Below are 18,732 nucleotides of genomic sequence, written 5' to 3'. Positions count from 1 at the left end.
AAGTGTGCCCCCTATGTACAGATTTAGCTATCCTCAGGCAGGGGGCACATGTGGGAATTAGATATATGGCTAATAGCCATTGATAGATCTAACCTGCATGAATTTGTCTAGCCCCTTTTAAAGCTGTCTATGCCTGTGGCCATTACTACTTCCTCTGACAGCGAATTCCACATTTTAATCCTTTTATCTGTCCTGAATCTACTGCCTAGCAGCCTCATTGGATACCCTTGAGTTCTAGTATTTTGGGAGAGGGAGAAATATTTCTCTTTGTGAACTCTCTCAACCCCATGCATAATTTTATAAACCTCTATCATGTCACCCCTTAGTCATCTCTTTTCTAAACTGAAAAGTCCCAGACTCTTCATCCTTTCCTCATAGGGAAGGTGCTCAAACCCTCAATCATCTTGGTTGCCCACTTCTGTACTTTTTATACCTCTGTGAGGCCCTATCCCCTCCTCCTGCTGAGACCCAAGTCTGATCCCAATCTCCTTTTACCTTTTTTGAAGAGCACCCCCTTGAAAGCCTAAGTGCGGTGGGGATCCTGAGGATGAGTCTAAAAAGCACACCTAGTCTGCCATGACCAAGGTAAATACTATCACAGAGGCAGGGTGTCACCAGAATACATAAAGTGTTTACATTCCCCCAGCTTCAAGACATGCCTAATACAATCATATCCCTTGCTCATCAAGTCAATATGAAAGCTGGGGAACCCTTAAGTATCTGTAATCCAACACAGCCATTGATAAAGACAGCCTAACATCCAATCCACCCAGAATGAGCCATCAAACCCATAATTCACGCATAATTCAATATGCTAAAACCACCCAACAATCGCTCTTCCTTGGAATGTCAGGTATTTCCTTCCTAATCTTCCTGTCAGATTTTGATGGCAAACTTCATATCTTGGACCAATCCTGACCCTGAGAAAGTGGGTTCTCATGTCTAGCTACGGGACCCTTCCCATAAAAGACAATCCCAAATTGGTGGAAAGTGTGTCAGGTCTTCCCACTACTTTGATACCCCTGGCACTGCTTCACAGTCCCCTCTTCTTTCCTTGACACTGCTGCCTTGTACGTCTGCTGCAGGACTCCCTGCAATCTTCTACCCTCCTTGGATTAGTATTGCCCATTCGAATGTCCTCCCTTCCCTCTCCTTCTCTCTTCCTTACTCTATCCTCATAGTATGTATGTGAGTGTGTATTGAAAGGGAGAGGGTGGTTTATTTGTGGTCTTAAGGGTTTATTGTTTTGGTTTGCTCCTAGTGGTGTGTTTGATTGTTAGTAAATAAATCTTTCATTGAATTGGTTGGTTTCTGTCCCTTTTTGAGATACAGTGACCAGAGCTGTGCACAGTATTCCAAATGAGGCCACACCACAGATCTATACAGGGGAATTATAATATTGGCTGTTTTATTTTCAATCCCTTTCCCAATAATTCCCAACACAGAGTTTGCCTTTTTCACCACTGCAGCACACTCAATTGACACTTTCACTGAGCTATCTACTACAGCCCCAAGATCTTTTTCTCTCTCATTCTCAGCAAGTTCAGACCCCATTAGCCTATATGTGAAGCTGGGCTTTTTGTTGCAATATACATCACCTTACACTTACTAATAGTGCACTTCATCTGCCACAATTGGTGTTCCTCCTGGAGCCCTGCTTTTTACCTGAATAATTTTGTGTTCTCTGCAAACTTGGCCACTATACCCCTCACCCCTAGTTCCAGAACATTTATGAACAAATTAAATAGTACTGTCCCCAATACCAATCCTTACAGGAACCCACTGCTTACTTCCCTCCATTGTGAGAACTGCCCATTTATTCCTACTCTTTGCTTTCTGACATTTAACCAATTTTTAATCCATAAGGGAACCCGTCAACTTATTCCATGACTCCTGAGGAGTCTTCGGTGAGGTACCTTGTCAAAAGCCTTTTGAAAGTCCAAGTATGTATTGTCTACTGCAGGGATGGGGAACCTCAGGCCCGGGGGCTGTATGCGGCCCCCGAGGTCATTTGTTGTGGCCCACGGGAGCTCTGGGGCCCCACCGTGGAGGAGCGGCACAGGGCTGCCCCCTGAGGGTATTCCTGGGGCCAAGGCTTGCAGGGGCGCTGCGGCGCCCTTTGGACCTCCTCTCGCTGACTGACGGCTGTTGGTCGGCGAGAGGAGGGGGAGGGACGCTTCCCCCAAGGCTGCCCCCTATAGCCGCAGCGTGAGGAACACCGGGGCACGCTGTAAGCCCCTCTTGCTGCCTGTCAGCTGTTGAGCAGCGAGAGGGATGGGGGGAAAGAGGCCTGCGGCTCCTGGCGGCAGAGCATGCACGCAGGAGCTGATCGGGCTTTGGGGGGCCTTTTGTGGACTCTGGGGGTGGGAAGGTATGGAGCCTGGGGCCAGGTCGCGTGGGGCCGGGGTGTGTGTGTGTGTGTGGGGGGAGGCTTTTCTCTCTCCCTCTTTGTCTCCCTCCGTCCATTTCTTTCTCCCCCTCTTTCCATTTCTTTCTCCCTCTCTCCCTTTTCCTCTTTCTTTGTTTTCCATCCTTCCTCCCTTGCTGATCGACTGCGGGCTGCGCCCCTCTGGCACCTCGTTTGCTCGGGCCCACCGCTGGCTGCCCTCCCGCCTGGGGGGGGAGCAGGGGCACCCTCCAGGCCTTCTCTGCGTAGCCTCCCCTGGGGTTGCCAACCTCCAGGTGGTGGCCGGAGACCTGGCAACCCTAGCCTCTCCCCCCACACCGGGAGATCTACACCTGGTATGCCCCCTGAATGATGTTATAAATGTGCAAATGGCCCTTGGCAGGAAAAAGGTTCCCCACCCCTGGTCTACTGGGTCACCATTGTCTACATGCTTGTATTGTCTACCGGGTCACTGTTGTCTATTCATTCAGGCAGACTTTCCACTTTTAAAAAGAAGCCTCTTTGCTTTTTACAACTTCCTTGACTTGCATTGTTAACTATGCAGGCATTCTTTTAGGATTGGCAGTGCCTTTCCTAACCTATGGAATGCATTCTATCTGGGCTCTAATAAGTGTGGTTTTAAATGGATTCCAAGCATCCTCTAGGGATTTGGCTTTTTTGTGCTTCCATTTCAGCTTCCTTTAAAGTATTCTCGTTCCCCACTTAAGTAACCCTTAGGGCCCAGTATTTCCACCCATATTGCTTCCATTGGGAAGTTCATTCCCTTAATGGTTTCTAATTCATTTGATTCTGTGCCCTCTGATCTAAAATGCAACACCTCCCCCAACCAGTCTCCTCCCTGCCCTGCCTACAGAGCTTATACCCAGGAGTGACTGTATCCCATAGATTTTCCCCATCTCACCATGCTTCTGAGATACTCACTATATCTATGTATTTACTATGTAATATCTGCTTGGGTGGGATCATCCATACTAATCCAGGAAGGAAGACAAAGCAGCAGCCAAGAGAAAAATGACACTGAACAAGATATAAAGAAAGATGACAATCCTTGGGAGGTAGATCTCGATGTCTCCCAAGTTGCTAGTTTCTAGCTGAAAACTGGAAGCAGAGAATATTTAGTTTGGTCCTTGTTTGAGCCTACTGTGGGCCACTCACATCATAATTTGCCACATGTACACAGGAAACTGGGCTACTGTAAAGCACCAGTCTGGATAAAAACAAAGGAATCTGGCTACCTACCAAAGGAACATACTGGCACTATGACTGAAGTGTTCCCACAGTGTGTGATTTCAAGACGTTTCAGGATGCAATGTCAACTGACAACAATATAATTTAGCAGCTATCTACTATGCACTTTAATCTACAACTGTTTTCCCCATACCGTTGGAAAAGTAACAAGGAGAGCTATACTGATACTTCTCCAATACATTTAAACACTAACTCCGTGCTAAATGTACACTCAGACTTTTCCACCTATTTCAGAATATTAACAGGCAACAAAGTACATTTGTGGATGGAAAAGGCCATGGTGTGTTTAAGATGCTGCATTGATCACTACAGTGCTACAGTTTTTATCTTTGCCATTTTTCCACAGAGAGAAAAATAAAATTGATAAATAATTGATGGTGGTCTCGTTCTCTCTCTTTTCCAGGAAACAAGGGCACATTTACAACATATTCTCAATAATGCATTTGTATTCCAAAGGATTTGCAATTCTCCATTTGTACAGTTTTGTTTTCCTGCCAACCCCAGTGAATGCGGTAACAGATGTGTTCTTCTCCAGAACACTGAATATTAAATGCGTTGAGTCAGGCCCAGAGTCAGCATGACTGAACATCTGTCAGGGCTCACACACCAACCAGGGACCCACTGCCTTTTTCCTCCACATGATTGCTGGGAAGCAGCAGCAACTACTGCTGCCTACCCCAATGCCATGGCAAAGACTAGACCCAGAGGGAGAGGGTGGGCAGCCACTAATCCTAATGCTTGGTACCATCTCTTCCTTCAGATCAAAATCCCAACCCCTGAAGCTACCAAAGTGCGGAGGAAAAGCCAATCACCTGCATCCCTCTAGTGACTGCCTAGTTAACCAAAGCAGTTCCTGACATTAGGAGGTGCACAGAGAAAAAGATTCTCAGCAGGTAGCAGTAGGAAGGAAAAATGGATATGGTATAGGTACGTAATAATACAAAGCACTGCACTACAAGGCCTTTGTTACTTCCTCTGTACCTCCATTCTTCTGCTCCTAGTGAGTTGTGATAGAACACTGTTCATTATGGGCAGGAGTGTTACCTCCCTTGAACTGAGTCATGATCCCTGACTGAACCTGGATTCCTCCTGGAGCCAGCATGGGGTAGTGGTTAAGAGCACCAGACTCTAATCTGGAGAACCGGGTTTGATTCCCCACTCCTCCACATGAAGCCTGCTGGGTGAACTTAGGCTTGTCACAGTTCTCTCAGAACTCTCTCAGCCTCACCTACCTAACAAGGTGCCTGTTGTGGGGAGGGAAAGGGAAAGGGAAGCCACTTTGAGACTCCTTTTGGTAGAGAAAAGTGGTGTATAAAAAACAACTCTTCTTCTTCCTATAAGTGTGCTTGTTATTGCAGGTAAAACCAATGGGCTGGAGTAACTCTGCATAGCATTCCAATGTAAGTACCTCTCTCCAAAATCTGGATCTGACACTGCTTTGGGTTTTGGGATCATTTACATATTACAGGTGCCATGAGGCTACTTTTGATCTCTCCATTTGAAAGCCATACAGTGAACTGTTCATGTCCAGCTACTTGCCATACAGAATGGTCAGTTTTCACCACACCAGAGAAACCTTTTTTTTTTTAATGCCTGAAGTGGTACAGTGAAAACCTGCCTAATCCATATGGTTACTTGCCGCACACAAATGCTTTACAACACAACAACAACAACAACAGAAGGAATTTAAAGCAATCTTAATGAGGCAGCTGTAATCTATACATTGGTCAACAGTATATCAACAGGAGATGTTACAACCTAGTGGAGGAAGGATTTCATGATATGCAAACAAGTATGCATCTTTTGTTTGGGTTTTGGATGTAGGGTTGGCCATTTTGGCCATTCCTTTTTATGTGTTACTATGAACAACACAAGCACAGATTTTCAAGAATGTGATCATACTGTAATCACTCAAGCAATTGCTCATTACAGTTAAATATCTTGATAAACCCATTTAAAAATTAGCAGATTATTTGGTGTGGGGGAGGGACCCCAAAGTGCAGCCATTTCAGTTTAATCACATTGATATTCATGATGGCTCCTTAGTGAAGCACAACAGATCCTCTTTAAAGCAGTATTATGTCACACATTTCAGCTGCTTTGTTTGTAATTGCTCACCTATCTTTATCCTTTTAACAAAATGCAATTGTAAAAGTTTGAAGCTGCCAAGATCTGTTGTCATTTAACTAACATCCTCTAAATATTCCCAAGGTTCTACAGCACTGTAGAATGGCCAAGAAACAGAGTGGCTATGCAGATCTATAGATCTGGCAATACAGAGAGAAGAAGGTCTGGCTCTCAAGGTCTGTGGTCTGGTTCTCAAGGTCTGTGGTCACCAGCATCACAAGGGCAAAAAGCTGGCTTAATCACCACTTCATATGGGTCTGAGTGATCCCTTTCTTCCATATAAGTGAAGTAATAGCAATCATTCCTATTTGGAACAATAAAGTGCAGAAGTTGGGAGTTCCGCTGTGGTTAGTGTAAAATATGTTCTTACGCCCATCACTTAAGCACTCACTGATAGGACGTTTATGAGGGAGGGCTCTCTGGGTTCATATGCATAAAGAATCTACATCTCCTAGGAATCCTTGAAATGTCCAAAAAATTTCTTCCTTCACACACCCTACTACGTTGGAGTCAACTCAGTTACTATCAGGAAGCAGGCAGAGGTAACTAATAGAGTGACAGCAGAATGGGTGTAATATGTATACCATATCGCAAGCTAAGTAAAACAATTGTTCAGGGGGGCATTTTATAAAGACAACAGAGCTGTAGTATAATAGAATGGTTCAGGAGGGTGCTTTTATAAAGGGAATCAGCACGGTACTCTATTCCACTGTTTATGGTATGTATTATCTTGCTCTTAATGCGTTGTTTTCTACATTTTTAATTCCATTTTTTACATACAATGTCTGGTGTTTTTTTGCATTTTTCTAATTTTTATAATCCTAGTCCTATTGCACTGTTTATTCTATGTCTCGTGCTATTTGACTGTATTCTTACAATGTGAACTCCATCTTGAGTCTCAGCAAGAAAGGCAGACTATAAATAAACTAAAAAAAATGACAGACATTTGCCAGTGATATATAGAACAGACCTTCACTTGCTGATGTGGTTAAAAAAAAAAAAGAATAGAAAGATATTTGAGACACAACAAGAGACAGGGCTGCAGCTAACAGGAAAAAGAGGGAATTCCAATCAAGCAAAGCAATGTCTTTTTCCCAGGCTAATTCTGTTCCTTTTTAACAGGATTTCAGAGACACTACCATCCTGAGTTGCTTTAATGGGACACCAGTGGTTATGAAAAACTTCTAGCCCTGCAAGTATTTCTAACTGGCAATAACTTGTGTCAGAGAAAAAGCATCCTGCAGGAAAGCAGCTATTCCTAAAATAAGTTATTGCTTTCCTACCACTCAGCTAAGCAAAGCATGAAGTTTTCATCCAGCCTACAGAGCCTTTCTCCAACTTACCGTATTTTTCGCTCCATAAGACGCACCTGACCATAGGACGCACCTAGTTTTTAGAGGAGGAAAACAAGAAAAAATATTTGGAGAACCAAGAGGATGGGCCCCGCCCAACAGCTGAGCATCGGACCGGGAAGGGGGGGGAAATGCTCCGCACTGCCTGCGAAGGGGGGGGAAGTGCTCTGCGCTGCCTGCCCAGGCAGCACAGAGCACTTCCCCCCCCCAGCTCAGCTGTTGGGCGGGAGCATCGGGACGGGAAGGGGGGGGGAGTGCTCTGCGCTGCCTGCCCAGGCAGTGCAGAGCACTTTCCCCCCCCAGCTCAGCTGTTCGGCGGGAGCATCAGGAAGTGGGGGAAGTGCTCTGCGCTGCCTGCCCAGGCAGCGCAAAGCAGTTTTCCCCCCCAGCTCAGCTGTTGGGCGGGTCCCCACCCAACAGCTGAGCATCGGACCGGGAAGGGGGGGAAAGCGGTTTAAAGACCCACCGCCCCCTTCCCAGGACTCCCTATCGGCTTCCCAGCCGGCTCCCGGGCGTGCTGGGCTCCCGAGGTGCACTGGGCAGCAAGGGGGAGGGCCCCTCGCCCCCCAGCTGGCTGTTGGCTTCCCAGCTGGCTGCCGGCTCTGCGCTGGGCTCCAGCGGTGCTGGGCGGCTGGGCCCCGCCCCCCAGCTGGCTGTTGGGCCGGCACACATTCACTCCATAAGACGCACAGACATTTCCCCTCACTTTTGAGGAGAAAAAAAGTGCGTCTTATGGAGCGAAAAATACGGTATGTGGCTCTTAGATGCAAGAAGGCAATTTCACAAGCCAAGAGCCATAAGAAAAAGCCTACCACTCAGATTTGAAGGTAGGGGCACTGTAGAAGGTAAGTGTCTTCTACAGTCAGGTAAGCTAATATGAGAGCAGCAGGCATAGCCGTTTCCTAGGCCATTTAGAGGTTTAAACGTTAAAATTTAGCAGTTTGAATTGGGCCTAGATATTAATGGATAGCCAGTGAAATTCCTTCAGTACTTCTGAGGTATGTAAGTTCCTAACAACAGCTTCATTCTGAACCAACTGAAGTTTTGAAAAAAGTCTTCAAAAGTAACTCATACAGAGCAAATTGTAGTAAATTAACTTAGGATGTATACAGAATAGAGTTAACTCTGGCCAAATCTAATTTTTCAGGAAAATGACACTCTAACCAAAGTGAGTTCATGGTGACCTATCCATTTTAGATTCCAGTACTTTTATTCCAAGCCAGAGAAACAGAGTCCATCAAAATCTTGACAAGAATATGCCAACAAATACAGAAAACAAAACAATGGCCCACAGACTAAACATGGTCAATTTACATTCCCATTCCAACCCAAAAGGACATCAAAGACAGCAGCAACTATCAGACCATTGCATGACTTTCACACACAAGTAAAGTAATGCTCAAAATCTTACAACAAAGACTGTTACCATATATGGAACAAGAAATGTCAGGTGTTCAAGCCGGATTCAGAAAAGGTAGAAGCACTAAAGATCATATTGTAAATTTACATTGGTTACTAGAGCATAGAAAAGAATTTCAGAAGAAAATCAGCTTCTGTTTCATAGATTACAGCAAAGCTTTAGACTGTGTAGATCATGAAAAGCTATGGCTGGTTTTAAAGGAAATGGGTGTGCCACAGCATCTGATTGGTTTGATGTGGAACCTGTACTCCAGACAAGAGGCTATTATTTGGACAGAATATGGAGAATGGTTTCCAATTGGCAAAAGTGTCAGACAATAATGTCTTTTATTTCCCTATCTCTTCAATCTATATGTAGAACATACCATAAGGAAAGATGGATTAGATTTAGATGAAGGTGGAGTGAAAATTGGTGGAAGAAACATTAATGATTAGAGATATGCAGATGTCCTTCCAGGGTGCCCCCTTGTGGCACCTGACCATGTCACCCACTAAACCTCCCTAGAGGTTGGCATTCTTTACCTCAGTTCAAAGAGGGGGGTTGTTAGGCATCACAAACCCCTGCCTTCTTTGTTAGCTCCCAAGGCTAGTCTTCAGACAAACTGCCCTGCAGCTCACCTCCTCGGCCTCAGCCTGACCTCCCTTTATAAACCCTTGGCTCCTCCCCCTTCCCAAGTTCCCTTCCTGACCCCGCCCCCTTGATGGCCCTAAAAGGCCCTCATCAGGCAATTAGTTCTCATGCATCGTCTGACCTGGCCACCTGTCTTCAGCCGTTCTGCGTATCCACCGCCCTTCTGTCCAAGCTCCAGCTGGTTGGTGGCCAGAAGGTGAGCCACATGGTCCAGCTTGTCCTCCACTTGCCAGATGGCTGATGTTGGGCTAGGGCGTACGAAGCTCCCTTTAAACAGCCCAGCTGATTAGTGGGGCTGTTTCTATTCTGGAGGCACCACTGCGGCTGCGGCGGCTCGGCCCCTTCACCGCTTGTTGCTGTGGGACGTTCCTCCTGTTTGGGTGAGTCGACCCAGCTTGGAAGTCCCTCAGGGATAGGGTGGGGAGCGCCTGTGGAGGGCTGCGGGATGCGGGACAGGCTGAGTCTCAAGACATACTCTTGCATCTTGTGACAGCAGATGACACCACATTACTGGCAGAAAACAGTGAAGACTTGAAGCAGCTACTGTTGAAGGTTAAAACAGAAAGTGCCAAAACAGGACTACAACTGAACATCAAGAAGTCAAAAGTAATTACTACTGGAGAATTGCTCAACTTTAAGGTTGACAATGAGGAAATTGAAATGGTTCAAGACTTTCTATTCCTTGGCTCCATCGTCCACCAAAAAGGAGACTGCAACCAAGAAATCAGGAGATTGAGGCAGCCATGAAGGAGCTAGAAAAACTCCTGGGAAGGGCAGCCATGAAGGCGCTAGAAAAGATTCTTCAGTTTAAGGATATGTCACTAGCAACCAAGATCAAGTTAATTCATGTCATAGTATTCCTTATTATTATGCATGGGTGTAAAAGCTGGACAATGAAGAAAGGTGACAGGAAGAAAGTAGATTCCTCTGAAATGTGGTGTTGGAGGAGAGTTTTACAGACACTATGGACCACCAAAAAGACAAATAACTGGGTTCTAGATCAAATCAAGCCTGAACTGTCCCTAGAAGCTAAAATTAACAAACTGGCTATCATACTTTGGTTACATTATGAGAAGCCAAGAGTCACTGGAAAAGACAATAATGCTAGGAAAGTTGAAGGCAGCAGAAGAAGAGGAAGACCCAACCTGAAATGGATTGATGCCACAGCCTTCAGTTTGCAAGACCTGAGCAGGGCTGTTAACCATAGGATATTTTGGAGGTAATTAATTCATAGGGTCGTCATGAGTCGGAAGTGACTTGACAGTACTTCTTCACACACACACACAGCGCACGCACGCATGCGCACACACACACATGCACGCACGCACACATCCCTCTACCTGAGACCCTGGAGAGCCACTGTCAGTCTGAGTAGACAATACTGACTTTGATGGACCAAGGGTCAGATTCAGTATAAGGCAGCTTGATGTGTTTATGTGTTCACACACACACACACACTTATTTTATTTACCCTGCCCTGTTTTTGGAAAGTTTTTCTTTCAAATAGGATTACATTTTCCTATAAGCATGATGCTTATGAGAAATTCAGGAACATCTTTCCTAGATGAGGAAATTTGTTTTTAAAACAAATTGATAGTGCTCATTAAATATAAAACTCCCTGAAACAAGAGATACGGTAAATCTCACAGGGAAAAAAACCTATGTTTTGTGATCAACAAAAGATCAATCTAGGCTGGTTGTAATAAATGTATGAACTATGCATGTTGGAAAGTGGGATCACACCTACCCTACCTACTTCATATGTCTGTTCTATAGGACTACCAGGTTCCTGCTGGAGACAGGGGATCTCCTGTCCCCACCTCCTGCTGTCCACCACTACTTAGGCAGCTGGCCGGGGAGGGGAGCTTGAAAAAAATTACTCCTGTCATTTCCCAGTAAAACCATAAAGTTTCAAGCGATTCCTAGAACAGAATGGCATCACTTCTGTGTTTTCACTGGAACTGATGCAACACCAATGGTGCCCCCCATGTCCCCACCCCACATTCTACCACAAGGCCATCACTGGACATCTATATGTGACATCTTGTTTGAATACTGCATATGAATGAAAAATCAAACTATGCGATTGATAATCCCACATACAATCTGAATACTGACAGTGCTGTACTTTTCACAAATGTGCTACTGAAATAAAAGATATCCATATACAGACATGTGATAGGCCTGGAGGCAGAACATGCTGTTAGGGTGGGTGTTTTAGACAGACAACCCCCTCCCCCATTACAAATTTTAAGACACAACCCACTAAAAAAGTCATACAGTAATCTACTTTTGTATTTGTATATTTACACCTAGAATAAGCAAGTGGACTAGTACCCTCAAATATAAAAGTAAATTACTGTATGTCTTTTAACAAATATTTTCCCCATCACCTCCATGTTCAGTCATATACAGAATATTATTTGTAGTTTACATCTACAAAAGTAGACTGAGGGCCATGAAAAAGGAAATGGGCACAACCTTTCTTACTTTTGTTTCACCAGTGTGTCAGTAGTGCAGAGCAAAAAGGCTGAGACAAAAAACACTTGCAGTTACTAAAAATACAAATGCTAACAGTGAATACAACCTTGGAAATTAGAGAGCTAAAAATATTGGCCAAGGTCTGAAACAATGGACATCTTTATTTTATTTATCATGGGGCATTGCTGTCGTACATTATTATAAAATCAAGTCCAGAAATATGTACCAAGGACATATGCTCCAGGTTTGCAAAGAAGAGCAGCAAGCGGGGAAAGGAAGCTCTGAATTATGTGATTACTGCAAAGGGGGAAATAATGCAGGGAAACATGCTAGCTCCCCATATTGCATTTCTCCCCAGAGCATTATAAAATACACTGAGCATAGATGATATAGTAGTTGTGTAGTAGCCACTTCAAGAAATTTGATGTGGCCATACTAGCAGCACAATACAAATACCTACAGTATCTGCAGCTATTGTCATGGTAACTATACATTTGAATTAGTGTGTCACAGTGTAACGTAGCAGGCTAAAATCAGAAGATGATTTCATTATGCTGCCAATAAAGTTCTACACAGTATGTAGGCACTGAAAGATACAAAACATCCTCAATTCCCCTTAAATGTAATGGAAATTATATCGCAAGACAAGGTTATAGGATAAAGTGCAGAGCTTGTAATGCTCTTCTGGCTTTCCCAATTTCAAAGCTTTACAACTGTTCAGGCACATTATATGTCATTATAGCTAAGACAGAGTCCAATATGATTGTATATTACCTAATTTTGGTATTCTTACAGTGCACTCTTATGCAGGTTTAAACCCCCTGTGTTCAGTGGACTTGAACTGGAGTAACTCGGCAAAGGATTGCATTGCCAATAGTGTAAGAAATCATTTTCACTAGACAAAGTGAAACATATTTTTGTTTATAATGTGCTTTTTGATATGCTAGCATGAGGTCTGCAACATGGGATCTGGCCATTATTAATTCCAGAAAACCTTAGCACACAGGCTTCTCTAATATGGGGCATGACTTGCCCTATGTTGTAAAACGATGAGAATGTTATTTCTAAATTACTTAAAAATTCACTTCTTTATATATGGCTTTGCAGTGTGATACTAAGCAGACTTACACCCAGCCTAAGCCCATTGAGCTCAAGGGTGTGTGCTGTTTATGACTGCAGTGTTGGCATACTATTTGCTCTGCAAGGTTAAGTAGAAAGTCTATTTAATTTGGATTGCTTGAGCTTGACTCCATTGACAGAGATGCAAGTAGCATAGCTATTGCTTGATACCTGAACTTTAAGCGATAATTCACTTAGATGCAATGGTACTTTATTTATAGTTCCATGTCCATGCTGTTACCTATTCCAGATCTTAGTTAATGGACCCAGATCTTGGTTCTGGAATGAGCCTAATTACTTCCAAAATTCTCTATCACACGTCTCCCAATTGCAAGCATTATAAACATTTACCACAATGCGCTCTGCTATCATGTATTACCAGCAACTGCCAGAATGCAGAGCAGGAGCAGATATACTCACTATCTAATGGCTGAACTCCACAAAGAGCTCCTAAATGTGGAGGTATAGAACCATCCATGGGGATGTCAGTAACTCCCCACAGCATTAGCTTGCACCTTCGCTCACAGTACTCCTTTTATTTTGATGTCATGACTTAAGAGAAAAACGTTGTCATATTCCAACCATAAGAAAAACAGCATGAAGACAAATCAAAATTCGAACAATTTTGTGCAGCCTTTCCCCCTCATAAGAAGAAAAAATATTGTAGTTAAATATACTAAATGAAAATATTTACCTGTTGTGAATAGGTCCTCTGAACTTTGGGTCAAATTTCCTTGGTTCACCTGCATTTAAAATAAAATATTGTAAAAAAAGTCATAGTAAACAAAACGGAGTTGTATGTTGTATTAAAAACAATTTTAGGCAATTAACCAATTATTCTTATGAGAAGTATAATTAATATGTTGCTTAACATAATTCATGCTCTAGATTGCCCTGAACTTAAGTTACCAGGCTTGGCTGATTTAGTTATATATACTTTAAGCCATCATGTCTTATGAGAGTACCACCAAAAAATTCACACTGCAGAAGAAATGGAACACTATTTGTGGCAGATAACCACAGTGCCTAGACTACAGGCAGGAAGCGTTGGACATAATTTCCTGACCAGTTCGTATTGTTGCAGACTCTCAAGCAGCTTTCCTTGGAAACGTCCTTCTGTGCTTTTAGCATCCAAGTGGGCATTTTGTTCTTTGCCCAGGATTCTGAGCCAAGCCTTAAACTACTAAAAGAACAATAAGTCTTTTTCTAATTTCTGCAGCGCATATATGAACACAAGCTAATAAGAGATTATTGTTGTGCGGTAAGCACTGCATGTAGTAAATTCCAGGTTCAATCCCTAGCATCATATGTTACAAATATCTGAGATAGAAAAATTGGAAATGATCTTCTTGAGGTAGGGTTGCCAGCTCCAGTTTGGGAAATACCTGGAGATTTTGGGGGCGGAGCCTGAGGAAGGCAGGGTTTGGAGAGGAGAGGGACTTCAATGCCATAGAGTCCAATTGCCAAAGTGGCCATTTTCTCCAGGTGAACTGATATCTATCGGCTGGAGATCAGTTGAAATAGCAAAAGATCTCTAGCTTCCACCTGGAGGTTGGAAACCTTAGCTTGAGGTTTGGGAGAGCTGTGTACGTGTGTAAAGTGCCATCAAGTTGCAGCCGACTTATGGCGACCCCTTTTGGGGGGGGTTTCATGGCAAGAGACTAACAGAGGTGGTTTGCCAGTGCCTTCCTCTGCACAGCAACCCTGGTATTCCTTGGTGGTCTCCCATCCAAATACTAGCCAGGGCTGACCCTGCTTAGCTACGGAGATCTGACGAGATCAGGCTAGCCTGGGCCATCTAGGTCAGGGCTTGGGAGAGCTACTGCTAGTGAATTAGATAATATTGATCTAGATGGAGTAACCAAATGACTCGGGAGAAGGTAGCTTTGTATATTCATTGGAATCAATCTTTCTCTTGTAATCATATTAAACAACTGAAGTGAATCCTGGCAGAAAGGAAATTTCTGTGTGATAGATGGCTAACTGCGTAATAGAACAGACTAAACCAATATGGACTATGTATACTCCTTGCATTGTAAAGGGTAAGTATATATTTTTTGCAGAATTTTGCAGATGTATCAGCAGCAACGTAGTGGAACTTCAGGGAATAAAAAGATATAATCAGTTCAAGAATTGTGTGAGACTCCTAGCATTTTCTTCTCATCATGTTAAAATGTACAGTAGTTCTGTACTAGAGTTCAGATATTTGACAATCCAGCTAAAACTGGTTTAAGTTTAGGCAAAACACAATTGACTGAAATTAGGGGAAAAAATTATTTTTCTTTGGAAACCCCTTCTTTCATCTATCTTAAAATTATCACTTTCTTCAATGTGAACTAGTAAGAGAAATAAAAAGCTATTAAGCAATGTTGCAGCTAGGCTTCTTTCAAAGGACCCATTGCACAAGTTAAAATGATATAAAATGCTCTATTCATAGCCTTGCATTTCCACACCCTAAAAAATCATTTTACACCACATAATTTGTAGATTTATCTAGGAGTCAGGGAAGATGGAAAGCAATTTTGCCAAAACTGTTATTTTTAATATGACTAACACTCAAGGGAGCTTTGAAAAACTATAATTATGATAAAAGTTGAGGACAAAATTCCTTACTTTTGTAAAGCACTTAATTTAGTTACAGTTCGAATGGTCTCAATTTTTGATGAGCGCAAATCAATATGAATCTGCTTTTCAGAGAAATCTGCACATATTAAACCTTAGTAAACGCTTCAACATGTGATCAGATCTTGATCCACCACTTTCTGGTTTGTCACAACATGACAAATTATTGAAAAAATAATCATAGCAGATTATCATATCCAATTTGTCTTGACTTCAATATATAAAAGAGGCTGTGTGAGTCACCTTCATACCCACACACACTTCGCTAAGGGTGTTCTTGTTCAAAGAAACTCATTTTGGGTTTATTTTTTGCATTGAACCCTGTCATTTGTCCTGTCAGCACCTGTGTGTTCTTCTGGTGCAAGGTAGCTTTCAATGATACAAGATACCAGTTGAAGATGCCTGGCACTAGAGGACTGTGCTGGTGCTGGTTGGACAAAATGGTAGCAATCACACCAGTGAAATATATTCCTATAGTGGAAAGTCGGATGCTATTGACTGGAAATTTGGGGATCATATAATTCAGTTCTGCCAATTTCCATGTTAATTTACTAATTGCTGCCAATTTTATCACAGCACAGTCCTAAGCAGAGTTATAACCTAAGTCCACTGAAGACAACTTTGCTTAGGATTGCAACGTTATGGTCCAGTACTTGGAACAAAAAAACAATACGAAGTTCATTACTGCCTTGGCTAAATACTGACAATGAAATGACAACAAAATGATAAGTAAAACCAACAAGGAGTAAATTATATAATTACATTACATTACAAGTTTTGCCCTGACCTGGATGACCCAAGCTAGCCTGATCTCTTCAGATCTTGGAGGGTCAGCAGGGTCAGCCCTGGTTAGTATTTGGATGGAAGGCCACCAAGGAATACCAGGGTCATTAGGCAGAGGAAGGCAATGGCAAAACATCTCTTTTAGTCTCTTGCCTTGAAAACCCTACTGGGTTGCCATAAGTGAGCCACAACTTGATGGCACTTTGTGCATGCACAGACACAAGTGGCCAAAAGTAACAACATATAGTCACATCAGCAATACACATGATATATGTATGTAGATAACTGGTACATAAGGTATAAAACCAAGTATAAACCCAAGTTACCTTTTGTAAAAGTAGTGCATTCAAGAAACACCAGCTATGCTTATGTAATCAGGCAGATTTAATGGAATTAGCTTATTTGGTATATTTACGTTACAAGAGACGTTGCATTAATTAAATGAACAGTAAGAATCACCATGTTTTATTTTACTTTGTGTTTAGTAGTGCCAATAATACTTGATAAAACAGCTAAAGACACTTTCTGAGAAGCGGATACTGCATTATCTGCTGTCAAATAGATTGGTTAATTGCATGAGAGATGTGGCAACTTTTCTCTTTATAGTGTCAAGGAAAAATTAAATTTCATTTCCCCTTTTTAAAGTGTGAAGTGCTGCCCGTAGCTTTGAGCAGGTCCACTGCAAGCATTCATGGGAAACTGAGTTTTCCCATAAGTCTTTGGTGAGGAAGTGGCCATTACAGACTATGAAAAGTAAGTACTTTTAAAAATTTCCCAGGGGTTAGAATCACCAAATTCACAGTGTAGCTGCAAAGGACTCTCCTTATATGAACCCCGAAGTTTGGTAACATATGGGTCAGGGGGTCCAATTTTATGGGGAGTCACCCCCTCCAATTTTATAGGGGTCGACCCCCTCTTCCATAGAAAAGCATTGTAAACTTTACCATGTTTTTCTATGGAGGAGGGGGGACCCTTTCAGGACCCCATAAAATTAAACCTCCTGACCCAATCTTCACCAAACTTTGGGGGTCATACAAGGAGAGTCCCTTGAAGCTGCCCTAAAAATTTGGGAACTGTACCTACAAAAATACTTCCCCCAGAGCTAATAAAAAAAAATCCCCATAGGGAAAAGCATGGAGAAAGCCAAAGCTGAAAAAAGGCAAATACCTGTTCGGCTGATTCGGCTATCCAGCTTTGGCTTAATTCCAAGTTTTAATATTTAGGTTAAATTAAACCCGACAGAAGCCAAAAAGGCATTTTTCGGGTTTATTTTCGGTTCAGGTTTATCAATATGGAAGACCTACTTCCTGAGCCATTTAGTGAGTATCACTGTTCGATGAATCCAGTATGGAACTCAGCTGACATTAAAACACTGCTTTAAAAAGCTCATCAAATTATTTGGTAATTTAGAAAGAAATCATTTTAAATCATTGAGGTGAATGATTCTCACCCATTCCTTTCCAACACATTCTCTCTCTGTTAATCAAATTTTTAATCTCAATACTAATAACGAAGTCTTAAAGAATTCAATAGGAATTAAACCACCAGCACACGAATACTTACAATTTATTTAGTTATTATATATTTAGTTATTATATATTTACAAAAATTTTATCCTTCCTTTCTGCCCTTACAAGGGCAGAAGGGCATTAATGGAATGCCAAATGAAATGTCTTCACCTTCTGGCAGAAGGAGACAGTGTGCCTGGGAGTGATCCTGTCATCCACCTGGGTCATTTCCCCATTCCAGAGGTCAACCAGGGCATTGATAGAAGCATCAACCGTATCAACAGGAAAATCCCTTGAGCCATCAAAAAGCCATTGGGATCCATCTGGCTTCAGGGGTGGATCATCTTAATAGATCCCCCACCCTGCAGTCTTGGTATCCCTATAAGTCTAAACTCAATCAAGTAGTGATCTGTCCATGACAACGGGACTGTTGTCAATTCCTCTACCCTCAGATCACATTTCATCTGCCAAGAACAAAGTACCAGATCAGACCTGCACAATGTGTAGGGCAGTTACTACCTGAGACAGGCCCATGACGGTCATGGAGGCCAGGATATCTTGAGTTGCTCCTGACAAGACAGCCTTGGCATGAATGTTGAAGTCCCCCAGGGCCATCCAGCCTAAGAGTCCTCAACACCACCCCTGAGACCAGCTTTGTCAGCTCAGGTAGGGAGACTATTAGGCAGCAGAGTTGGCAGGATGCTAACAGAATCTCAATCCTGTCTCTCAGTCCAAACATTTTATGGGGCATTGCGCTATGGGGATAGAACACCACCTTCCTGCAGCACCCCTGCAATAAAGCAGTAGTGTTAACTTCAATGTAACTACTGCCAGAATAAATGTTGTGGGTTTGTACCCTAATTAACAAACATCTTCTTTTTGGATAGAACAGACAGAAAGGTTGTTATTGAAGTTTGTAAGCTATTTAATGGATATCATAGAAAATTACCTCTTAGCCAAAGAATTACATATTTTGGCTTAAACATTTTATGTATAGTATCCAGTGAAAATAACAGAATCATCTTAAATAGAATT

At 42.6% G+C, this 18,732-nt stretch overlaps 1 protein-coding gene across 1 annotated transcript in view; it reads right to left on the bottom strand.

The window, feature by feature from the left end:
* SLC44A5 (solute carrier family 44 member 5) overlaps nt 1–18,732 on the bottom strand; it is a 198,255-nt gene that overhangs the window by 79,966 nt on the left and 99,557 nt on the right. Inside the window, exon 2 of the mRNA XM_056844755.1 lies at nt 13,479–13,527. Coding sequence (XP_056700733.1) covers nt 13,479–13,527 — 49 coding nt within the window. The remainder of the gene's footprint in view (nt 1–13,478; nt 13,528–18,732) is intronic.

This window comes from Euleptes europaea, chromosome 2 (genome assembly GCF_029931775.1).
Source record: "Euleptes europaea isolate rEulEur1 chromosome 2, rEulEur1.hap1, whole genome shotgun sequence".
Taxonomy (NCBI): Eukaryota; Metazoa; Chordata; class Lepidosauria; order Squamata; family Sphaerodactylidae; genus Euleptes; species Euleptes europaea.
The sequence above is the reverse complement of the archived record's forward strand: the minus strand, read 5'-3'. Positions and strand labels throughout refer to the sequence as shown.